General features: G+C 36.5%; 1 protein-coding gene across 3 annotated transcripts in view; it reads left to right on the top strand.

Moving 5' to 3' along the window:
* LOC150096721 (uncharacterized protein KIAA2013 homolog) overlaps positions 1-27,029 on the top strand; it is a 401,644-nt gene that overhangs the window by 218,084 nt on the left and 156,531 nt on the right. For all 3 annotated transcript variants that reach the window (XM_090407839.1, XM_090407838.1, XM_090407840.1), the window contains exons 8-9: positions 2,819-2,892; positions 21,025-21,156. In XM_090407839.1, the coding sequence (XP_090263965.1) occupies positions 2,819-2,892; positions 21,025-21,156 (206 nt within the window). The remainder of the gene's footprint in view (positions 1-2,818; positions 2,893-21,024; positions 21,157-27,029) is intronic.

The following is a 27,029-nucleotide window of genomic DNA, read 5'->3' as shown; positions in this document are numbered from 1 at the left end:
AAAGAAGAAACCATTCTTTGTGCACTTTCATCGTTGATGTTTGAATTTCTAAATTCTGTTTGTTACACTAAAGATGGTTTATAATACTTAAGCCAAATTATTTGTCTAATTTAGTACAGTTAATTAAATATCTTTCCACTGTGTGTCACCTCTGTATTTTATTATTATTATTATTATTATGTGACACCTCCAGGGAATCCAAAGACTCATTGAGGGAGAGTGTGCCAACAGCATTGAATGATTCAATGCTGTTGGCACACTCTTCTTCCAACTACTAACTGCGCTCAAACTAGCTTAACTTTTTCCGAGCCATTAGTAGCAGAGGCTCTACCAATCAACACACCAAAGAATTGAATATTTGCATATTTCATGCATGCAGAAGAAACTGAATATATGTGTGAAACAGAGTATTGAATTGGTAAGAAGCAGGTCATTAATCATACTAATCACTTTCTTCAGTTATCACCCAAAAATGTGAAAACGTACCTAGAGACAAGTACCCAGTAATTGGACATATTTGTGTAGAGTATATGGTCATTTATAAGTAAAGTAATTCTTGAATAGTGAAGAAGGAAAATTTATTTCTTAGATGCTAAGGATGTGATGACTGTGAATTTTACTGAAAAAGGCTGAGGTTAGGGTCATCACAATAAGAGAAACTCAACTTACCAGGGCAGATGTGGCTACCTACTACAGAAATGGAAACTGTCGGACCACCCTTATTGTGACTGTTCCCCCATAGCCCAGATGATCACTGATAAGGTGAAAAGACGATCATTGGTAAGAGAATGGTGAACGATGAAATTGGTGCCCAAAGGCACCAATTTCATCGTTCACCATTCCCTTACCAATTTATATGTTTCAAGTAGAAAAAAGATGGTACACCTTTTCACTACTTGTATATGGGAAATAGATGACTTCTGCATTATTTCTTGGTATCTCTTCTGCATCTGGCTCCCACCGATGAGACCACAATAAGTGTTGAAACCAATCTGGGTCATTGCACTTCCCATATACACCCAAAAGTATGTGTGCTTTGCATTATAGGATACTTAGACAATTAATATGAAGTCATTAGCCTATATATACAAGTAGCCTAGTTGTGAAGTCACTTCATGTGCAAACTTTCTTTGCTTAACTTGAATAAAGGATTAAACAAGAATATATTTTCTTGGCATCTTTGATTTAATTTATAACCAAGCGAAAAAACTTTCTATTCCCTGAAAGTATACATTGAGTTTACTTAATTCTTCATATGCTTCCTGCTTACTTGGACTAGTCTCTCTTCTACCACTCCCTCAACACTTGAAATCTACACTTTTTTTTTATGTTGATCTCATGTTAACATTTGATATGAAGATGTATTCTATTCCTTAGGAAGTGGGGGAGACTTTTTCAGAATACAGGGCAATAGAAAGAATGAAAGAGGAGGAAGTGAAACTTTTTCTGTAAGTTTGGAGTTGAACTGTAAAGAGGTGTTGGGTGGCAGTTGCATGCATTTCATTGGTTTTAATAGAGAGGAGGAATTGTTGATGCTAATATGCTAATTCATATGAGCATTTGCTATGGAGGTGTTTATAGAAGATGCATGCTGCAGAAACCAAATGCCTGTGGGAAAGTGAACGGAGCGAATTGGCAAGAGAATTGGCATTTTTGATAGTTGGATAATTTGCAATTTGTTTAAGGTTAATAACTGTTTGGATGTAAAGTGACTCCTTGCGTGAAAGAGGAATTGTAATTTTTTGAATGTTGAGGAGGGCAGTGGTTATAATGTGTTTATGCCGAAAGAGGCTTGATATTAGGGTAATGCCAAAAAGAAAATTCTTGCCTTGTCTGAGGATTTGAGATAATACTAGAAGAAAACAGTTAATTTTTGTGGGAAATAAAGCAGAATTGTGTTTTTGCTAGCATTGAAATTTACATTACCTGAGCCCCCATTGAAGAATAGCATAGAGATCAGAAGTCAGGGTTGAGGGAAGTTGATACTCTATAGATTGTGCTGATTTGTATAGTGCAAGTTTTGTCATATAGAAAGGAGTGCAATATGCCTTGGGTTGAATTTATGAAGATGAAATTCCTTGATGTCTTCTTCATTAAATATCTCAACTATTATTTCTGTATTTGTTACTTAGTTATCTCATTCTCATCAACTGTCATTCTTATGCATTCTTTCTTCTTCTTCCCATGTATTGAAAGAGCTGTGTGGGATTTTTCTTGGCTTAATTGGCTAAGCACTGCTCATAATGTGCTTCATTCATTTTACACCTATATTAATTCTTGAGCCTTTCGGAATGCTTTCAGGCATTGCTGCTGTTATTATTATTTTCTTAATCATGGGTGCCAATATAGTATTGATTTGCTTTCCATCTAACTCCTCATTATATTTCCTGTTTCTTATATAATCCAAGCTGCCTCCTGAATTTATCACATATCCTTTCCTCACAAAAGGTGTCATGTGAATGGTCATCACTTCACTGCTGATCCAGATGATCACTTCATGTTCACTTTTGTCAATTAAAGGCAGGGTTGACACTTCATTCTTAACAACTTCCTTAGATGAAATGATCAAATCAAGGATTGTCAATCTTTTTTTCCCTGAAACACTTGAAAAATCTATTTTCTTGTTTCTAGATGCTGTCTCTTCATTCCAGTCTCTGTTACCATAATTATCCTGGAGAAATATTTCATATTAAAGATATCAAAATGTCTTCTTTGTTTAGTTTCATTTCATATGCAGATAATATTGAACTAGATGTTTTTAAATTATTTTGATAACATTCATGTTCATATAAATATATATATTGTTTATTTTTTTCAGAATGAAGATATTACTGTTACCTTACAACAGAATGGCATTGAGAGTAATAAAGAAATAATAAGAAAACAGTTTAGGTAAATAATGTTTTCTTATTAGTCACATATAAAGTTATAAATCAGCAGTTAGAATTGAAGGAAATGCAGGAAGATGGTTTAATGTAAAATCAAGACAAGAGTGCACACTTGTCTCCACTGTTATTCAAATCTATATAGATCACATTATGAAAGAAAGTGGCATTAAACATGATTTTAGAAAGATGTTGTAATCCTAAACACATTCAGTGCAATTCTTCAGGATTCTTTAACTAAATTAAATAGAGCTATAACAAATTTGGCATGTAAAATCAGCAATACAACATCCAAAACCATGAAAATAGCTAGAAACATAGAAATCCTAGCTTCATTCTTGATGGAGAACCTATAGAATAAGTAAAATATTTCAGCTATGTTGGCACAGTTGTTAGTGAAGATGGAAAATAACAGAATAGACTAAGCTGGTATGGTGGATATTAGTTGAATAAATTTATATGGAGAAATTAGCCAAATTGCTAAGCTATCATTTTGTATACAAGACAGTATTCACCAGTTTTAAGTTATGGATTTGAGAGTTGGGTTAGAAACAAAGCACTTGATCAAAAATTAGAGACCACAGATGGGAAATCTGAGAAAATTAGGGGCCTGAACAGATGTCATCAATGGAAGAATCATATTAAAAATGAAGATATTAGGAAAGAACTTCACATTGTTAGCATTCAAAAATATGTGGTCAGGGCTCATCTAAGTAGTATGATCATGAATTGACTGTCGCTCTTCCTAATTTTGCATCATCAGCAAACAAGTGGATATTTCCTTTCAAAGTATTCCCAATATCATTGGGAATACTTTGAAAGGAAACAAATTAAACAATAGAGAACCAAGCACTGAGCCCTGAGGTACATCACTAGGCACCTGCCTTCTCCTGGACTCAGCTCCTCCATAAACCACTCTTTGATATCTATCCACCCTCTAATCCAAATCACCAGCTTCGGATCCATACCCATTTGTTCTAATTTATGCAACAGAGTTCCATGTGGAATCCTGTCAAATGCCTTTTACAAAGTCCAGCAGTATAACTAAGTATGAATTTCCTTTATCCAACTCCACTGTTACTTTATTATAGAAAGTAAGCAAGTTACTGAGGCAAGACCTATCCTTCACAAAACCATGTTGTCCCTTATAAAGTATCATATTGCTGTCCATCCAGTCCTGAATTCTAATTTTTACCAATTTCTCCAAAACCTTAACCACCACTCCAGATATATTGATTGGTCTATAATTTGCAACCTCTGTCTTGGAGTCTCCCTTATGCAGTGGAATTATTTTCCACCTCTTTCCACTCTGTTGGCACTTATTACCAGAACTGAGGCTTAAATTAAACAGCCTGGTTAGAGGTGCTAATTCTCTTGCACATCTCGTAACACATGGGCCAATATGCTGCCATCTAACCCAGTGGCAGTGTTAGCATTAAGGTTCTATAATATATTAAGCACCTCTATTTCATCTATCTCTAGACTCTCATCAGTCAGTGACACATTTGACACTGCAATATCACAACCAAGATGGTACACTTTTGCAAAATGATCACTAAGCAACTCAACTATTTGATTTGCTCCTGTAATTTCCCTACCATCAACACTTTTTAAAGTAATCTTTCCATGATTATTCTTCCTTTTACTTGCCACATAGCGAAAGAACTCCTTAGGGTTTCTTTTGGATTAATCAGATAGCTTCCTCTCATAATTAGGTTTGGCTTTCCTTACCATACAGGTTACTCTCCTTGCCTGTACCTTGTACTGCTCATGGGAACGCTCATCTTCTTTTTCTTTATACTTCCTCCACAACCTTTCTTTATCTGCAACTCCTGCTTAATAATATTATTCATCCATCTTACTCCTACTTGATTTCTCCTTCTGACTCTGGGAATACAGTCTGATACAGCGTTCTTTAAATACTCCTTGACAATCTCCCATGCACCATCAACATCTCTCCCCTTCAAATTCTCATGCCATAGTACTACTGAAAGCTGACGTCTCAGCTTGTCATAATCACCAGCCTTGTAATTCCACATATACCCCTTCTTAACAGAATATTCAGCACATCCTATGATCTCCCAGGTCAAGACCACATGATCGCTTTCCCCAAATGGGAATAGTTAACTAAATTACTTATTGATATGTTCTCTGATGTTATGACCAGATCTAACATTCTCAAATCTCTTGTCCCTTTCATTACATGCTGTCTCAGGTAGTTATCTCTTAACAACTGTAAACTCCATTTCTTTTGTTCCTTGTGACCATTCCTTCTCCGAATCTATGTCCCCAAAGTTAAAATCCCCCATAATGATTACTCGACTTTCTCCCATCGTGCTAATTTGCCAATACATACTATCTACATTCTTCCTTATACCCCTTGGATTATAACAACAACCAATTTCATATTTCGCCCTGTTGATCTCTATCACCTTGAGGCACTTCTACCTTTTTTTGGCTTTAACGCTTCATCATCATTAGTAAAACCCCTCCCCCCATTTTGTCATCTTTGTCCTGCCTGAAAATACTGTATCCCTTACAATCAATCCCTATAACTATATCATTCTTAGTTAACCAAGTCTCACTAATTCCCATAATTTGTGGCCAAGTTGTACTAAGTAATGACAAAAATTCTTCGCACTTATTCCAAATACTTCAAGCATTAGTATACATAAACTGCAATATTCACCTCCTCCCATAATCTTCCTATGTGTAAGTTAGCCCACTCTGTATACTGTTAATTTACTGCAAACAATTAATCCCAAATTCACAGCGATTAATGACCTTAGTATTATTTACAGCTGACTCTATCACCTGCCTCCCTAGCAAATCTCATTTCCCTGTTTTTGACCATTTACTCTATCCTTTATCAATAAATGTTCTAAATGCCAAGCGCCCATTCCATTTAAATGCAAACCATCTCTCTTAAAATACTCCTTCCTTTTATCAAACTCATCCCAGATATTCATAAAATGAATATTCAGTTTCATTTCTTTGTAAAGCTTTTACACAATCTTGACATCACCATTTACTATAATTGCTCTTCTGTTTAATTTATCACTATCAAATCTTGGTGGCACACTCATGATCTTTCCCCTCTCATTCTTTGCATTCATTGCTTTCATTAAATCCTTCAAATCATGTCTCATAGAAAATCTTTCGCTACCTCTTTTTGCAATTTCACAGCCTCAGTTATATCCTTAATCTTTGCCCCTGAATAACACGCTTTAATTACTCTACCATACTTCACACCCTTAATTATAGAATCCCCATACAGCACAATATCTTTTTTGCTCCTTTTTAATTTGACATTCTTTGCCCCACACTGATGCTTGTTTTTGTCCCTGGTCTTCTCTCACATTCTTTTGTATATCGCTCAGCAATCTCTGTGTATGTATTTTTGCACTATTTATTCCATGCACACACTCACTTAATCCATTACTAAATAATCTGTCATTCTCATTCCTTGTCTTTCTTAATTCCCCCCATACTTTCTATTCCATAAAAAACATTAGAGCATATTGGAATGCTGCAAGATAGACTGTACAATTTGGTCAGATCAAAATTATGAAATATATTACAGTCATTTAAAAATGTCAGTTCCTTTGTCTCAGGAGAACGTGCACAACACAATTCACTCCACATGCTTCTATCAGTTACATTGAGATAAAAAGAAAAGAAAAAAAAAGGCATGTTTCCTATGAGATGGATGACACCTAACTGTGAAGTCCCGATGATCACTTAAACTTGGGACATAAGACAAACCAGGTGCATCATCATATATTACACTAAAACTTCGGTGTTTATCCGAGTCAATTAATACAGGCTAAACAGTTGATACATTAGAAGATGTGAAATGGACTACATAATCTTTTGTTTCTACCTTCTCATCAGTTTCAAGAGGTGATACCATATAGACACACATGATGATAAAGATGTTAAGTAATCTGAATTGACATTCCTAGTAACTACAGAAGAAATGGTTGACTCAGATGACATATCAAAACTAGAAAATAAAGGATTGATGTCATCACTATCCAAGATTTTGATTGGCAGGTAAGAATTAACTGTAGCATCAGAAACTGAATGGGACAATACACTGGCATGCACACATTCACCTGAATTGATGAAAGGATTGTTGTCATCACTACCCAAGATTTTGATTGGCAGGTGAGAATTAAATGAAGAATCAGAAACTGAAAAGGACATACAAGGGACAATACACTTGTATGTACACATTCACCTGACAGTTGGCCTTCAGCAACCCGGTCAAGGCCATTAGAAAGCTGATTTAGATGACCCTATTCGTTTGGCAAGTCTGTCTCCTTATCCTTGAATGATACCAAGTCATCTATAACACTGTCACTTGAGTTGTCAAATATTTACCCAGTTTAATTTTACTAAGTAGAATAGAAACCAGCGTTTCAAGATGCTTAACCTGTGACAACGATTTCCTTACATTACCTATATCAGACATTTTGGCCATTTGCCTCTATGTAACGTTCAGATCTAAGTCCATCATAGGTCTTTTTCACGATTCCCCTTGTTGACTCTTATTTATCTGTATTTCCTTCTTTGAATGCCGTTTTCTTTAGCCAGACACAATATGAATATTCATGTTCGGTTTCCTTACTTCCTGATGATCATTACCTGAAGCTCTTTGCTGTGTGCCTTCCACAGAATCATAGCACTTAATTACAACTTCCAAAATACTCATATTGGGATTCTTTACCAGAAAAATAGGATTCTTTAAAGTACCATGCCCCTAACTACTTAAAACTGCAGGAATTGCCAAAAAGATTCATCAAACACATCATTACACATACAACATTAAACAATAAAAATACCTAATAAAATTGACATATGTTGCTTCAAATAATCATCTTATTATTATACACTTATAATCAATAGTTTTCAATTTAACACCCAGTACACATGCTCTGAGAATGGCAAGATTAAGCTTAACAACAACAATGTGATCACAATAACAAGATTAGGCTTAACAACGTCACTACCACAATAGTAAAATTAGGCTTAACGGCAATGATTCTGTACTCATACAATCTGACATCAAACGCAAACCATCATCATCATCAAATTTATGACATATACTCTCAAGGAGTGTACAGGATATGATAGTACTACATGAAAAATTTACATCATTACTAACTTCCTACCTACAATTTTCTGCCAAATCAATCTGTTACCTGTCAAAGCTACAGCATTATCAGATCTTATATTTCTATCTTCTAAGACACTTTTTACCATATCAATTCACCTACATCTTGGTCTTCCTCTGGGTCTTTTTCCTGCCAACCTGGCAGAGAACATTTGTTTTGCTAATCTTTCCTCCCCCATTCTGTTTAAGTGATCATACCACCTGAGATTAGCTCTGCTAATGCATTCTTGGATGCTGACAATGTCAAATTCATTCCTAATATCCTCATTTTTAATATAATATTGCCATTGATGCCATCTGTTCATGCCTCTAATCTTTCTCAGGACTCTTATATCTGCGGTTTCTAGTCTTTGGTCAAGTGTTTTACTTCTAACCCAGCTCTCAGATCCATAAGTTAAAATTGCTTTGAATACAGCTAATTTAGTGTTTTGACTAATTTATCTCTTATTCCATATATATTTATTCAGTTGACTTCCTACCATACCAGTTTTGTTGATTCTGTTGTCTATTTCCATATTTAATTTACCATCATCATCATCATCAAATTCCTGCCATATACCCTCAAGGGGGTGTACAGGATATGACAGTACTACATGAAAAATTTACATCATTACTAACTTCCTATCTACAATTTTCCTCCAAATCAGTCTGTTACTTGTCAAGACTTCAACATTATCAGATCTTATATTTCTATCGTCTAAGGCACTTTGTACCGTATCAATCCACCTATATCTTGGTTTTCCTCTGGGTCGTTTTCCTACCAACCTGGCAGAGAACACTTGTTTTGCTAATCTTTCCTCTCCCATTCTATTTAAGTGACCATACCACCTGAGATTAGCTCTGCTAACGCATTCCTGGATGCTGACAATGTCAAGTTCTTTCCTAATATCCTCATTTTTAATATGATATTGCCATTGATGCCATCTGTTCACGCCTCTAATCTTTCTCAGGACTCTCATATCTGCGGTCTCTAGTCTTTGGTCAAGTGTTTTACTTCTGACCCAGCTCTCAGATCCATAAGTTAAAACTGGTTTGAAAACTGCCTTGTATACAGCTAATTTAGTGTTCCGACTAATTTCTCTCTTATTCCATATGAATTTATTCAATTGACTTCCAACCATACCAGCTTTGCTGATTCTGTTGTCTATTTCTATATTTAATTTACCATCTTCAGTAAAAATCGTGCCTAAGTAACTGAAATGTTTTACTTGTTCCACAGGTTCTCCATTCACAACACAGCTGACATTTTCAATGATTCTGCCTATTTTCATCGTCTTTGTCTTTTTAGTGCTGACCTTCATACCATATCTATTACAACAGCTATTCAATTTAGTCAGAGAATCTTGCAGACTTGTAGCGGATTTATTCAGAAGTATAACATCATCCGCATAAAGCAAAGAGCTGACATTAACACCTCCAATTTTGATATCAGGTTTAATACCACTTTCCTTCATAATGTGATCCATATAGATAATGAATAAAAGAGGGGATAATGTACATCCTTGTCTCACACCAGATTTAACATTAAACCATCTTCCTGTACTTCCTTCAATTCTAACTGCTGACTTACAACTCAAATAAAGACTACGTATATTGCTTGATATAATGCCCCATCAACACCATATAACTGCAGTATATTGAATAGCTTCTCTCTTGGCACCTTGTCGTATGCCTTTTCCAAATCGTCAAAACTTAAATACAGATCTTTGTTATATTCCAATGATTTCTCCACTATTTTTCGTAAAGTGAAGATCTGATCCTGACAGCTTCTGACAATCCTAATCCAGCTTTTTCTTCACCAAGCTTTTCTTCCACAATTCTTCTCAACTGTTTCTCAAGTATACTAGCATATATCTTACAAGGAACACTCAGTACGGAAATACGTCTGTAATTCTCACATTTCAGTTTTATTTCCCTTTTTATATATGGGTATTATGAGAGCTCTACTCCAATCATCGGAAATTCGTCCCTCTGTCCAGCCATTCTGAGCTATGCAGTGCAGCCACTGTAAGACATTTATACCACCATAATTCAGCATTTCTGGTTGAATATCATCTACTCCTGCTGCTGTTCCACATTTCAAGCCTTTGATAGCCTTTCTACTTCAGTATGGATATGTATTCCTGACTGTATGTCTGTTGAGTGTTTTTTACCACTGTGATATCACTGCTTGTTTCATTTAGCAGTTTTTCAAAGTAGTTACTCCATACTTCAAGGATATCTTTTTCTCCCATTTTCATGTCACCTTTATCATCTCTAACTCCTTTTACAGCACTCTTTCCTCCATTCCTAAGCTTCTTCAACAACCTCCAGAATATTTTGCCACCTTCTTGATATTTATTTTCTATATTCTTGTCAAAGTCCTCCCATGACTTTTGTTTAGCTAGTTTTACACAGTGTTTAGCTTTCTTACATTTGTTTCTGTATTCTGTAAGAGCACAAACTGACTTATTTGCCAGGAACTTTTGATATGCTTTCTTGTTTTCCTTCACTGCCTCTTTAACTTCCCGTGTCCACCAGGGAGTTTTACTTTGTCTATCCTTGCAGACAACTTCACCACCTGCCTCTCTAGCTGAATTAGTCAGGGTTTTCTTCAAGGCTTGACACTGAATCTGCAAGGTTTGGTGCCTGTTCTCAAACTCTTTCATTTTTTTTTCAATAATTTTTGTGTATTTTAGTCTACAGCTCACATCTGAGAGCTGCTCAACTGCTGACTTACAACTCAAATAAAGACTAAGTATTGCTTGATATAATGATCCACTGAGACCATAGAACTGTAGCGTTTTGAATAGCATCTCTCTTGGTAACTTGTCATATGCATTTTACAGATGTACAAAACTTAAATAGAGATCTTTGTTATATTCCGATTACTTTTCATCTATTTGTCGTAAAGTGAATATCTGATCCTGACATCCTCTATTTGGCCTGAATCCAGCTTGTTCCTCACCAATCTTCTCTTCCACAATCCTTCTCAACAGTTTCTCAAGTATACTGACATAAATCTTACCAGGAACACTCAATAATGAAATACCTCTGTAATTCTCACATTCAGTTTTATTTCCCTTTTTATATATAGTTACTATGAGAGTTCTACTCCATTTATCTGGAATTCATCCTTCTGTCCAGTCCCTCTGAACTATGCAGTTTAGCAACTGTTAAACTTTTATACCACCATACTTCAGCATTTCAGGGCGAATATCATCTACTCCTGCTGCCTTTCCACATTTTACCCTTTTGATGGCTTTTTCTACTTCAAGTATGGATATGTATTCCTGATTGCATGCCTGGTCAATGTTCTTTATCACTGTGCTGTCATCACTGCTAGTTTCATTTAGCAATTTTTCGAGGTAATTACTTCATACTTCAAGGATTTCTTTTTCTCTACTTTTCTTATCACCTTTATCATCTCTAATTTATTTTACAGTAGTCTTTCCTCCATTTCTGAGCTTCAACAACCTCCAGAATATCTTGCCACCTTCTTGATATTTATTTTGTATGTTCTTATCAAAATCCTCCCATGACTTTTGTTTAGCTGGTTTTATACAGTGTTTAGCTTTCTTACATTTATCTCTGTATTCTCTAAGAGCAGAAGCTGACTTATTTGCCAGGAACTTTTGCTATGCTTTCTTCTTTTCCTTCACTGCCTCTTTGACTTTCTGTGTCCACCAGGGAGTTCTGATTTTTTTGTCCTTGCAGACAACCTCACCACATGCCTCTCTGCAGAATCAGTCAATGTTTTCTTCAGAACTTGCCACTAAATCTCCAGGGGTCTGATTCCTGTTCTCAAACTCTTTCATTTTTTCTTGAATAATGTTTGTACATTTTAGTCTACAGTTTGCATCTGAGAGCTGCTCAACTTTTATTTGTTTTAAAACTTTCTTACATCTTCTTTTCAATATGAAATTGAGTTTTATCCTGCTTAAGACTAAATGGTGATCACTTCCAATTTCAAAATCCTCTATACAGTGTCCTGCACCAGAGAGAAAGCATCACTATCAACAATAACATAGTCAACGAGACTTTTCTTATTCCTTGCCTCTTCTCTCCATGTGAATTTGTGAACATTTTTATGTTGGAACATGGTGTTAGTAATAACCAGTCCATGTCCTGAGCAGAAATCCAATAAGTATTTGCCATTATTATTAGCTTTGTTCTTTTCTCCAAATTTTCCCAAAATATTTTTGTATGTCTGACAATCACTTCCCACTCTGCTATTTAGATCCCCAACAAGTACCAATTTTTCATTATGTCAGTTGCTTTTTTTCTCCTCCATTCCTCCACTCTACCTTAGGAGAACCTTCTGTAAGACCATAGACACACAAATAAGTCTCATTGTCCAGTTCCCCATTCTGATATTTGCCCACATCACCCTACTTGAGACTGCCTGCCGTTCAAGAAAATTAGCCTCATATTTCCTTTCTTTTAGGCTTGCACGGTGATCCGAATGCATTTTTGGAAATTATGGAGACAACTACCGTGTTTGAATAAAAACTTTAGTTTACTATTACTAAAATTTTACAATTCGACGTTTCGACCTTTATGTCAAGGTCATCTTCTGGAGCGTACAAATATACACAAGAAACAAGCTATACTACAATCATACTGGTTCGTTAAAGACACTGACTAATCGCTACCACAATTGTTGGCCTGACCTCTGGTGAAAAAAAAAAAAAAAAAAAAAAAAAATTATACATCAACGCTAGAGTCCTATTATTTGTGTTGTCTATTATATACATATATTAACATCATTCCAGCCAGTTTGAGTGGAATGGTTTCTAATACTAGCGGATTGGCTAAAGTCCTGACTTATGCTGAATCTTTCATATTAGGTTTGCTGAATGTGAGCCATCCAGATCCTTGGAATTTTCATACCATCTTTATTGTTGATATTTGGGTGGTTTATCAGGATTTCGCAGGATTCTTTAAATTTTCTTTCGTACCATGTTTTTGTGCGGTGTAAGGAGCAGGTGCTTTTCCAGTTGATTTGGTGTAAGGTGTTAAGTGCATGGTCTGAGAGGCCTGCTTCACCATAATGGTTATATTTAATGTGTCTAATGTGTTCTTTTTTGCGTATAGGGATTGTCCGTCCTGTTTCACCAATGTACGGTAAGTTACAGGTGCAGCGGATGCAATAGACTCCAGGATGTGCTAATGGGAGGAGAGGATCCTTAGAGGAGCTGAATATGGTTTTGAGTTTAGTGGGTGGTTTAAAGGTGGCATTGAGGTTATAATGTTGTAGGATTCTGTTGATTTTTTCTGATAACCCTTTAATGTATGGGATGGCTATGGTTTTACCGTAATCTAGATTCGTTTTTGTTGTGGTTTTATAGAGTATTTTATTGACAGTATTTTTGTTATGGCCATTGTTTATGAATGTGTCACTAATGTGTCACATTCATAAACAATGGCTATTATTGGGACGAGTTGAGCCCCCTCATGGGGGGGGGTTAGGTATTTATGGCTGTAGATCCATGTGTGTTCACGGGGCCAGTTTGCCTGTTTGTGGGATGAAAAACACCAGATAAACTGGCAGAAAAAACCCTACTGCCCTCGCCCAAGACTGGCTAACTTGGATATGGCTGAGGAAAATCCTCAAATTCCTCACGTCTTCGACGGGAATCGAACCTGGGACACTCCTTCCCCAGTCATATGGTTGCGAAGTGCACAGCCACTAGGCTAACCGCATGGACTGGATGTCAGTAAAGTTGTGGGACTGAATGGAATTTTGCCATGGGTATTGAGAGAATGTGCTAAAGAACTGAACGGTTCCTTCCATTGACCTGGCCTTTCAATGAAAGTCTCACTACGAGAAAGGTACCCAAGAAATGGGAAGAAAGTAAAATTGTACCATCGCATAAGGATGGTAGCAGACTGGAAGTGTCAAATTATAGACTAGTTTGTGTTTCATCAGTAGTTAAGATCTTGGAGAAATTAGTGAGGTTCATATACAGCATTGGGAAGATGACGTTAGTGTTATCTGTGAGAGTCAACATGAATTTGTTAAGGGACGCTCTTCCTTTAGTAATATGATTGGCTTCTATAATAACATGACAAAAGCGGTTGATGAGGGAAAGGCAGATTCTGCTATTTTTTTTGGATTTTGCAAAGGCATTTGACAGGGTGCCACAGGATTAGCTGATATTTAAGTTGCAGCACATGAGTTTAGAAGTCAGGTTAGTCAACTGGATTCAGGATTGGCTATCTGATAGATATAAAAGGGTTGTGTATGATGGGGCAACATCAAGTAAGCAGAAGATTACAAGTGGGGATGCGACAGGGCTCAGTGCTGGATCTGTGTTGTTTAACCTTTATATCAGTGACATCACCAGTGGTTTACAGATTTCATTTCATGTGGTGATTCAACGGCCGTGAACCCCTTTTACAGGGAGGTATGGCACCACCTCAATTCCCCATATTTTTATCCATGCTCTGGACTGTCATAGCTGACAATTCAGAGCTGACAATCCTATGGCTGGAGGGATTGTCTTAAGTATTCCTGACTGTATCCGTGTGTGTTCATGGGGCCGGTTTGCCTGCTTGCAGGATGAAAAACCCCATTTAAACTGGGGGAAATACCCTGCTTTCCACGCCCAAGACCGGCTAACTTGGCTTTGGCTGAGGAAGATGCTTAAGTTCCTCATGTCGTCGACGAGAATCAAACCTAGGACACTCCTTTCCCCAGGCATATGGTTGCAAAGCGCGTAGCATAGGCTAACCACATGGGTGGTTTGCAAATGATGTGAAGCTAGGAAGGGTTATTAGTAATATTGCAGATGTGGCAGTCCTGCAAGAGGATTTCAATAAACTGGACAGATGGGCAAATGAATGGAGGTTTCAGTTTAATGCAGCAAAATGTAAATAAAGTCTTGAAGTTGGGATACATTGATAGGAGGCAGCATACTCTATTGGAGGAGCTGTACTGAGGAAGTAGGGGAGACAAGAGATGTGGGGGGGGGGTGACGATTGATAGAAACCTGAAATTCAGGGGACATATTGCAAAGGTGGTGAAGGTAACACAGAGGATTGCTGCAATACTGAGAAGGACGCTGACCTGCAGAGATAAAAGAGTTGTCATACCATTGTATAAAGCCCTGATCACACCACACTTGTACTATTGTTGTCAAATTTGGTCCCCCAGGATTTGAAGGGGATAAATTAACTGGAAAGGATACAGAGGCAGATAACAAAGATGGTTTCAGGACTGTACAATGTCAGTTATGAGGATTGACTGAGAGAATGTGGACTGTAGAGTTTGGTAGATAGAAGAAGGAGAGGTGATATGATTGAGACTTTTAACCTGTTGAGAAGTAGTTACAGGTTTGACACTTTGGAGTTCTTTTGCTTGGAGGAACACGGGGAAGAAACGGGGACAAGAGGCTATCCCTGTAAGTTACAAAAGATAGCTCTAAGCAAGAGGGTGAGGAGTAGTTTCTTTCAATGGAGGGTGGATGAACTGTGGAATGCTTTGCCTGATAGAGTGGTGAGAGCACGAACAGTGAATGAGGTCAAGGAGTGGCATGATAGACTTTGTGTTTTCTAGGAAGGAACTCCCACAATGAGCCTTTTGACTCCATGGAGGCCTGAATCATAATAATAATAATCATACCAATATAATACGAAATTGGATATCTAATTACGCCAAAGTGAATGACTTTACATTTACTGACATCCATTTTCCCATATAAACAATTCCAACCTATTCAAATCATTCTGCGAGGACTGAATATCAGCAGCCTTTCTGGTAGTGTAGTGTATCCATTCCCCTTGTTCAGGGGAATGGATACATTACATTACCCTACGTATCTTTGCATCATCAGCAAATAGCTGTATGTCTTTTGTTAAATCCTTCTGAATATCATTAATGTACAGATTGAATTACAGTGAACCAAGCACTGATCCTTGTGGTACACCACTGGTTACCTTAAATCCTGCAGACTCACATCCTCCGTATACCACTTTTTGATATTTGTCAGTCAACCATCCTCTTATCCACCTTAATATTATATAATCCAAACCCATATTCTCCAGTTTATGCAACAGTCTACCATGCTGCATTCTGTCAAAAGCCTTAGCAAAATCCAAAAGTTCCATAGTGTACCCGTTGCCCTTGTCTAGTTCAATGGTAACATTGTTATAAAATGTGAGCAAGTTGCTAAAACATGACCTTCCTTTAGTAAACCCATGTTGCTCATTGCAAAGTAGAAATTCACTGTCAACCCATTTCTGAATGCGAGCCCTAACCAATTTTTCCAACATCTTAACTACCACTTCTGAGATACTAATTGGGTGATAGTTGAATACATTGCTCTTTGCACCACCTTTGTGCAAAGCAGTTACCATACATTCTTTCCATTCCTGCAGAATCTTCCCTGTTCTGAGAATCATGTTAAACAGCCTGGTCAAATGAATATCGAGTTCTGCCGAACACTCTTTTAGCACACATGATTACATCCCATGAGTCCATATGGCTGAATTTTAATTCGGTTTGTGCAACAGTTCTAATACCTCATCCTCATATACCCGAGTTTCTTCATCCAGTGAAGAGATAGCAGTGAGCTCAATGTTGCATGCACTAGGTTGATAGCTTTTAACAAAATGAGCACTCATTAGTTGAACAACTTCTGCATCTGTTACCCTCATGCCATCTGCATTTAGAAGAGTTATTCTTTCATATTCATTCTTTCTTTTACTTGCAGCATATCAATAGAATTCTTGTGGGTTGTCTTTAGCATGCTGAGCCAGTTTCTTTTCATACTAAGACTTTGCTCTCCATACAGCAGTTGTGACTATTCTAGCCTGCTGCTTATAATTTTCATAACGGACATCGTCCTTATGCACACGGTATTCCTTCCACATCATCCTTTTACGAATCTCTTTCTTAATGAGATTACACGTCCATTTTACCCCTACCCTATCTATTGTTCGAACTTTCAGGACACATTCTGATATCGCATCATTTAAGTATTGTTTAAATGCTTCCCATGCACTGCCGATATTATTCCTGTCCAGCAACTGATCCCATTCCACTGAACTCTGTATACTTCTCAGTTGTTTATAATTTCTTGCTTTGTAGTTCAGCATGTAACCTATTCTGAATAACCTTAGTTACTTCCCAAGATCACTGTCACCAACCGGAGGCAGAATAGTTGCATGTTTAACTGAAACAATAATCAAATCTAACACTCTTTGACCTTGAGTTCCTTCTGTCACATGCTGCTTGAGGAAGTTGTCCCGCAACAGCTCAATAAATTCATTCTTATTCTTCTCGTGAGATTCTGCTGCTGCTGCTGCTGCCTACTCAATATTGGGATGATTAAAGTCTCCCATTATGATTACTCTTTTCGTGCTCATCTTTTCTATTTGGTGATGCATTTATTCATCACTAACATCCAATCCTCCAGGTCTGTAACGACACCCAACTATGTAATTGATCTTGTTAGATTCCAACTCACACCAGATGGGTTCAAACTCACTGACACATGAAATACTGCTAGTAGTAGTACTACAATCATAGGTCTGAACTCTAACTTGATTGAAGTCATTCAATATCATTAGAAGCATGTCCCCCCCCCACACACACACACCTCTCCTGCCCTCTCTATCCTTCCTAAAAATACTGTACTCTTTACTCTTGATACCAGTTAGTATGTCTGATGCTGATAGCCTAGTCTTACTAATGCCTGCAATCTGAGGTACCAATGTATTGACCAAGGCAACAAACTCTTCCTGTATGTTTCTGATATTCCTGGTATTCATGTACAGACATAATAATCTACCTGCATGTTGTTTTGTATACTCCTGTCTGCAGTCTGCGTGACATAGTTGGACAACTTGCAGGTCTCTATTCTTCTCTAGTGGCTTATATGTGTAAACATCTTGTGTTTGATAGGTCTGAACAGGACGAACACTAAGTCGAAATCGTTCTCTCCTCATCAGCATTTCCATGATAAAGCCTATTTCCCTCATTAACACAGTTATATATCACCTGTCGCTCTTACACTCGCATGCTCACCGTTCCTCCCTTTATAAATTAGTTTCCCTGACTCTTTGTGTTAAGTCTCATACCAGTTATTAGTTGTTCAAGACTCCTGATACCAAATTCATTCAGGTATGGGCCCTCCCTCTTATACAAATCCAGTCTTTCCTCAAACTTACGTCACACATCCAAAAACTCACATCCATTCTTTCTACACAGCCTATGCATCGAATCATTTGCTATCATAGCCCTTATTAATTCATTATCATATCAAGGATTTTCATTTTCTCACGCTTCACTCTTGCCTCTTTTAATAACCCTTTCATGTCACCATACCAAATAACGTCCTTCTTTTTACAAGCAACATCACTTATCTGATTTCCATTACTTCCTGACTTACCTGTTTCCATGCTTTGTTGTTTCTTATTTTGCTGCTTAATTTTCTTTTCCTACCTATGTTCTTTAAATGCCTCTCGACTTTTTGTAATTCCTGTGTTATCTCTCTGATGATCTGCTTTAATTTTCCTGTTTTGGAGGTTAATCCACTTCCAATAACTTCCTTCATATCTCCTGTAACTTTGTTGGCTGGGCTTGCCTTCCTCTTCTCAACTGCACTCCTCTTTTTAGCATTATGTTTCTTGTGCATTTTTGGCATCATTTTAAATTTATACTTATGATTAAAATATCTTAATAAAAATATGTTATAAAACACTAACATCTGCACTATGTTTACTTTTCTTTTCTGTTTTTGAATTGCTTCCTTTATATTCTTATTTTTTGCTTAGAGAAACTCAAGTTCTAACTCGCTCATCAGTAGCATGTTTTATTACAGAGTGAGTCATCATACCAAATAACATCCTTCTTTTTACAAGCAACATCACTTATCTGATTTCCATTACTTCCTGACTTACCTGTTTCCTGCTTTGTTGTTTCTTATTTTGCTTCTTAATTTTCTTTGCCTCCCTATGTTCTTTAAATGCCTCTCGACTTTTTGTAATTCCTGCATCATTTATCTGATGATCTGCTTTAATTTTCCTATTTTGGAGGTAAATTCACTTTCAATAATTGTCCGATGCTGTTGCCACACTCTCCTTATCTCCTATAACTTTGTTAGTGGGGCTTGCCTCCTCCTTCTCAACTGCACTGCTCTTTTTAGCATTACGTTTCTTGTGGGTTTTGGCATCATTTTAAATTTATACTTATTATTGAAATATCTTAATAAAAATATGTTGTAAAATGCCAGCAAAGATTGGTAGAGCCTCTGCTACTAATGGCTCATGCAAAAAGTTAAATAAGTTTAAGCATGGTTAGTAGTTTAAAGGAGATCAATTGTTCGATGCTTTTGCCACACTCTCCCTCGATGAGTCTTTGGACTCCCTGGAGGTGTCACATAATAATAAAACACTAAAAACTCTAACATCTACACTAATATACTATAAAACACTAATTTTCTAAGGGAAAAAGCACAACAAAACAGACAGAATTCACCAATTTTACACGAGCATTAAATTCACAGACCAACCACAATTTATTCTCGAACCAATATCCCCCCCCCTTCATATATATATATATATATATGTATAGATATAGATGTATATGTCAAAACATGGTATTTTTAACAGCTGATAAATTAAGTATCTTTCTTATAATTAGAGGTGTTGTAAATTAATACAAAACTCACTATATACCGCACACTAACTCTGAACATCACCCACAAATGGTGGAAGCACAGTATAGTGATTTTGTCTACATAAGCAGTAACTTTTCTTGTGCTCTTCTGCCTCTGCTCCTCTGCCAAATAGCAGAGAAACAAGAGCAGCATTATCATATCCACATATTTTTAAACCAGTTCTTGCATTTGAAAACTGTCTGATATCTCATCACAGTTAATCACAAATAATTTTGTGAGCATTGTTGGCTGAGTGGATAGTGTCTTTGCTCCCTAACTAAATGTATTTGACTGCAGTCAGTTTTTTCAAAAACTTGTAAGTCTTTGGGTAGGATCAGTTCCTCTTATCGATAGGATCTTCATACTATATTTTGTACTCTCAAATTCACTTTTCCCTCTCTCTGGATGTTTACAAGAGCATAAATATGCACTGCACTATAAGTTATTTTCAGTTAACTGATGGCAAATGACTAGTGATTATTCAAATTTCAACAGTTTGCTACAGCTGCAGGCCTTTGAAGTAAATGTGTGCATGACTCATAGCAATATTTTTAATGCAGATATGTATGCAATATTTACTGCTTTTAAAAAAAGCATGTTGATTCAGTTATTAGGAATTGTTCATACTAGTTAAGTTTTATTCTCACTTGTACACTGTAGCCTCAGTCATTTTGCAGCCTTTCAAGGTAAGCAGGATATTCATCCTGATTTTTTTTATTTATTTTATTTATTTATTTTATTTTATTTTTTTTTTTGTGATTGCCTCTCTTCTGTGGCCTGACATTTCATACAGTCACAATAGAATTTTTGCCAATCATAAAATCAGGAGGGGGTGAAGGTCATAAAGAAAAGAAGCATACATTTAAAAAAGAAACTACTTTTTTTTATGTTGCTCCCACTCATGATAGATCATTTGAAAACCTATAGTACATTTTGTGCCATGAATGAGCTTTTGTATTTTTAATTTATTTTTTACACAGTCTGGAAACCCTTCTCTAGAGACAAAACATCAAACTTTTCCAAGCCACTTCAGGCCTCCAATAAGCAGTACAGTGGTCTCACATCAGGTGATGAAATTCATCTCTCACCTAAAGACAATCACAAACATCCATTCCTATGGCAGGATTTGAACTCGCAGTTGGCGAGTGGATATACTAACCACTTGACCAATCAGGCCAGTACTCAAGATATAGACATCGAGAAATAAAAAACAACTTATTGTAAAAAATAATTGATTGCGATAGAATTTGAAATTGCTTCATATAAATGAAATAACAATTACTGTAAATATTCTTTGTTTCTTATTATTATTCAGTGTTCAAGATGGTGATGATTCACAGTACGAAACATACCTCGGGAAAGTTAAAACTGCAGATTCTTCTAATGAAATAGTTTTTTGTATAGCATCAACAAAAATCCGGGATTCATTTTTGGTTGAAGCAAAAAGGTAGGTGTATATATATTTAAGATATATGATCTCTTTTGTTTAATAATCCTGAGTGTTTAATTTATCAATTGTATAGATTAATTCAGTGAGGGTAAGGTAGTGTTGTATCATTTTCTATGGTTATCTCGATGATTCTATAAGATTTAATATAGTTGTTTACTTAATCTATCCTTCTTACCTAAAACCTTACTCAATCAAGTCCTGTCATTTGTGCCAATTGTTATCGTTCGATCTCCTTCTTTATATATTTCTATCATTATTATTGCTTTAACCACTATTCACTACACTCTCCCATACAGTTATTTCCTTTCTGGCTTCTATAATAGTTTTCCAATATGTTAAATAAATCAGCTATCACTAGCCTTTTCTTAAACAAACTGTGATTCAGGCCATTCCCAAATTTTGTCACGTGTAATCCTTTCATTCATTAGGGCTTTGTCTATGTATGGGACAAGGCCCTAAAGTTTTGTCCTCTGAGACAGTCCGCCTGTTAAATATTGACGAATTTATTTTTTGCTGCGCCAGCCAATACAGTAATAAAATTTCAAACACTAATCTAACTATTCTCACTTCTCTTAGAGTCGTGGCTTGAAAGATCAAACTATATTCATATGTCCCTCCTGCTAGGTTCGTTAGTAATTTTATGAGCGGCTATTTGAATTCATAAAATCGGCTGGATTCAGGCAAATGATATAAAACATATTTATTAAAGCTTAAGAGATATACATGAAGAATATAAGGTACATGATTAACTTAATCACCTTCCTAGCAATTTCTGATATCAATACTAACACTATAATACATTAATCACTCTAGGGTCACTAATCATATCTCACAACACATCTAAGTTATTTCACATACAGATCCCTTCTAGGGAGGCCTTCTTCAAACAGAGACCAGTTACTGCCAAATGGGATAATCACTAAAGTTCTATGTTACCATTTCATGGAATGGCTTTCTGTTCTGTCTTCAGCCTTGTCTGGATATCAAGGCACCGTTGTGGGTTACTGTTCTTCGGGTCACATACGATAGCAGCACAATCAGGTTCTCCGCAACGATAAGGCGGTGTGCCGCTCTGGTCTCTCTCTCTGGAACCGCATGAACACATCTGTATCATCGGTCACACAATACAGCTTAGCTAATCTGTTATGAAGAGATAGCTAGCCTTGCCTCATGAACCTCGATAAGCCTTTCATGACTTCTACGGCCAACCCGGAATCATCCCATTGCCGGAGACGGAGAGCCAACGTCAAAGAGCGCAGGAACCAGGAACCAAAAAAAAAAGCCTTGTGTGGGGGGAGCTTGACCCTTATATTTTCCCTCTCTTTCTCGAAGATTTTCGCACTTAGCTACGTTGTTTACCACGCGGCATTCATTCACTTGCGCGTGGCATTCTTCCGAGAAAGCGTTCTAGCTTTGCTTTCCTAATAAATTCTCCTTCCCTTAGGCCATACTATAGCTGTAGGCTAAAGTGTGACCTTTGGCCTACAGCTTACACTCAACTTGCTTTCACACAAAACATAGAATGGGATACTCTAATCAAATAATAACCTTAAATAAATTCCTTTATTTGACTCTGTACCAAACTGGCTAAGTCTCACATTTCTTAAACTAAACACTTCTTCGGTTTTGCTTTAAATTATACTGTACATTTCAATTTCTATGCCAAAACACAACATTTTTCTGCCTACAATTAAAGGTAGTTGTTCCTGAATAAATTAAATTTTAATTTTCAATTTCTGACTATTCAGGACACAACAGTAGGTAATGATTACTTGAAATTTGGTTGGGGCTTTGAAGTTACCAATTAAATATGATGATATAAAGTGGAAGGAAGAAATTATAAGAATTTTTTCATTTGATTATAAAAGTATATTATATTTGGCAAGAATTAAGCAAGTAAAATTCACAGTTTGGGAGTGTTAGTGGATAAGGAGTTGAAGTTTAGGGGGCACATTGCAAAAGTGGCTAAATCAGCTCATCAAATCACTTGGTTACTGAAGAATACTTTGATGAGCAGAGACAATCAAGTTATTGTTCCTCTGTATCGAGCCTTGATAAGACCCCATCTCGACTACTGTGCCCAGATCTGGGCACCAGGGTTTCTTCTTGATGGGGAGGAGGTGGAGAGGATCCAGAGACGAGTGACCAAGATGATAGCAGGTCTATGGAATGAACCTTATGAGAACAGGTTGAAGATTTGTGGGTTGTAGAAATTGGTTGATAGGAGAAAAGGGGTGATTGAGACATTCAAATTACTGAAGGGTTTCTATAAGATTAATTCAGAGGATATTTTTCAGAACAGGACTGGTGGTGGGCGGACTAGGGGCCATCCATGGAAACTAGGCAAGAGTGTGGTTAGCAAGGGTGTTAGAACTAGGTTTTTTACTTGGAGAGTGGTGAATGAGTGGAATAAGCTGCCAGAGTCTGTTGTGGGTGCCATGACTGTGAATGAGTTCAAGGCAAAGTATGATTTGATACTGTGTGGATGTTGAATAGTTGTTCTTGACATGATGTTTAGGGCCTCCCTCGATGAGTCTAAGGACTCCTTGGAGTTGTCCGTAATAATAAGCAACCAAAGCGTACACATTAAGTATTTGCAAAACTGATCTGTTTGCACATGTATATAGAAGCTGTTGACTTCACATCAGTTGCCATGGTATCCCATAATGAAAAGCTTATCACTTCATTTTGGATGTGCATTTGCTCTGCGTTATGGGAAGGGTCACTACCCAGACTGAATTCAACCTTTATTAAGGTGAAAAAGAGGGTGCATGAGAGCTTGAAAGTATTAAGAGAAAGAAAAAAAAACATGCAGATAGCAAAAAAGGCCTCAGTCCTTTATATTATAATGTAGCCAAAGGCTATCCATTTTCATTTTTGATCAGTCTCATGCAGCTGAACAAACAAAAGATCAATTGAAACCAAAATCAAGAGATGACTGGTAACCAGGTGTTTAGCCTTAATCAAGTAAATTGTCTTGAGTTGTCCTCTGCCTGTGATTGCTCTCCTCTGCCTGTGATTGCTCTCCAGTCATTCCTACAGTTGAACATAAGGCCACAGTGAACTCTGATAGCAAAAATAGACAGAATTTTACCTCCCCCTGGTGATTATTGCATAATGTGGGCAGTCTTCACCATCTGGTAAAAATTTTAGTATATTCTAGAATGCTTTTTTTCTAAATACAAAATTCGCTTGACTGAAAAATAAAATTTCCACAATATAATATTGAAAAGCATTTGTATGTCATATTGCTGGTTTTCAAATCCATGTTTTGTCCTAATTTTCTATGATATTTTAACTCATTAATTAGGAAAATTAAAATTCTCTTCTCATTTCTGACAGATGGAGGTATTGCAAAAAAAAAAAGAAAAAAAAGACCTTATGTTGTAAGTAATAGAATGCCAACACATAATGCAATCTGCTCCAAATATGCAGGGAAGAGGGCAGCTATAGAATGCATGGTCTATATAACAGATTGGACCTCCAATGTGAAAATACCTCCATTTGATGACATTTACTGGAAGACAACCATATGCAATTCTCTAAGCAAGATCTCTCTCTCTGTTTAAAGTGTCCTTAGAACTTCAGTAAGTTGTTAAGGCTTACTATGGCATAAAGATATACAAGGAAAGGATGTTGACAGTGTGTTGGGGATAGTCAAGGGATATCCGTAAGAAGCAATATCACACTGTGTACCCAAGGTCAGGAGAGTAAATCGGATAGGAGTTAGATAGATGAGTATTATCATTAAGCATGAGATGAAAATAAAGAACATGTTGTGGAGATTATATAAGGAGAAAGATGACCAAAAAAGTCATTAACAATACAAGGATCAGGCAAGAAAGGTGACCAGCATGATAAGCAAGACAAAATGAGATTATGAGAAGAAATTAGCTAAAGAAGCAAAAGGAAATCCCAAAGAGTTTTTTTTTTGTTTTGTGGCAAGCAGAAGGAAGAACGACTATGGATGGATTACTTTAATGAGTGCAGGTGGTAGATAGATGAAATTTTTGACCTACTGAGTGACCATTTTGCACATGTATATCATCCAAGGGAAGATATTATCACGGTAGAGGTGACAGGAACTGAAGTGAAAATAGAAATTGATGAATTAGAGCCACTTAGGCTATTGCAGAATCTGAATGCAAATACAGCTGTGGGATTGGATTGGATATCAACTTGCCTTTTAAGAGAATGTGGAGGGGAACTAGTGATGCCTTTGACTAGGCTGTTAATTTAAGTTTCAGCACTGGTAAAGTCCCAAGAGATTGGAAAGAGGGCAAAATAATTCCTTTCCATTAATGTCAATTTAAGTATATGGTAGCAAATTATAGACCAATTAGTATTTCAGGAATAGTGATAAAAGTACTGGAAAAGTTGGTGAAAAAGAGAATTTGGGAATGAGTGAATAAGAATATGATACTCTATGGATGGGGGGGCATGACTTTGTGAAAGGTATGTCATGCCTTAGTAATTTATTAACTTTTTATAATAGGATGAGCTGAGTTGTATAAATGGAATGACTATACAATGATTCTGCTGGATTTTTCAAAAGCATTTGACAGAATATCACATTGTTATGCAAACTGCAAGAAATGGGGATGGATATAAAACTGGTGATGTAGAGAAAAAGGTGACTTGAACAGATACCAAGAGACATGGACAGATATCAAAAAGTAGTATGTGGAGGAACAAAATCAGAACAATTTTATTGGAAGTTTTTCAATTTTGTAGTATAACTTGGTTATACTACAAATTAAAGATACCATTATGGGATACTAAGGCAAGTGTTAGCTTCTTTATACAAATTGCCTCAGTCCTGAAAATAGTTCAGGCATAAACTTGTTTGCTTACACTTGGATAAAGGATTAAAACAAGTATATAATTTCTTGGTATCTTTAATTCGTAGTATAACCAAGTGGAAAAACTTTCTCTAATCCAGAGTAATTTAATAATAAGATGTGACACCTTTTGGCACCTCGTATGGGAAAATATGACTTCTGCATTACTTCAACCTTGGTATTACACCTGGGTCTGGCTCCCACTGAAGAGACATCAATGAAGGTCAAAACTGGTCTGGGTAGTAACCCTTCCCTTAATGCATAGCATTATATCCATAAGGATATGTGCTTTGCATTATGGGATACTGTTGCGACGTTTCTTATAATATTTATCTCTCTACTTATCTGTTATAATACGTTTGTACCCTAATCGTTTAGATTAACTTCTATTGTTTTATATCTTTCTTTTATCCTACCAGCTACACCATTTATGTTGAGACTTTTTTCTTATCTTGTTTGCTTTTTCTTTACTTAATTAGTTATTTACCCTTTATCTACCCTTTCTTAACTAATCCAACATCCTATCTTTCTTAAATTCAAAACTTGTCTAACACTGTACCTTACTTATACACATTTATCCCTTATAATTTAAACTCTACAATCAAATATTCTCTCCTTCAGTGCTTTGCAGTCCTATTGGCCTCTCTATGTCCTAAACAAACAATCTGAAGAAGTTCACCATATAAGTATTAACACATTTATATTTATGCTGTGCCAGCTAATACCTAGGTAGAAAGGATTCTTGTTCAGGGTGACTCCTTTAGAGAGTTAATGATTATTTGATCAAGCATAAATTTATCTCCCCCTCGCTTGTCTTTTTCTTTCTTACAGTCGCAGCTTACTTATTGCATTAGTATTCATGGGTTTATCCTGCTTGGTTCGTTGTTATTTTTATGAGCGGTAGTTTTGAATTCATATAATATAGGCAGATCAGGCAAGTACATGAATGAAACAATTTAATTAGCTTTAAGGTGATACACTATAATACATTTCAAAACAGGATAATATGGTTGCACTCAACTCAGATCA

Source organism: Typopeltis vanoorti, chromosome 18 (assembly GCF_054136105.1).
Source record: "Typopeltis vanoorti isolate ZY-2024b chromosome 18, IOZ_Tvanoo_1.0, whole genome shotgun sequence".
Lineage (NCBI taxonomy): Eukaryota > Metazoa > Arthropoda > Arachnida > Uropygi > Thelyphonidae > Typopeltis > Typopeltis vanoorti.
The sequence above is the reverse complement of the archived record's forward strand: the minus strand, read 5'-3'. Positions and strand labels throughout refer to the sequence as shown.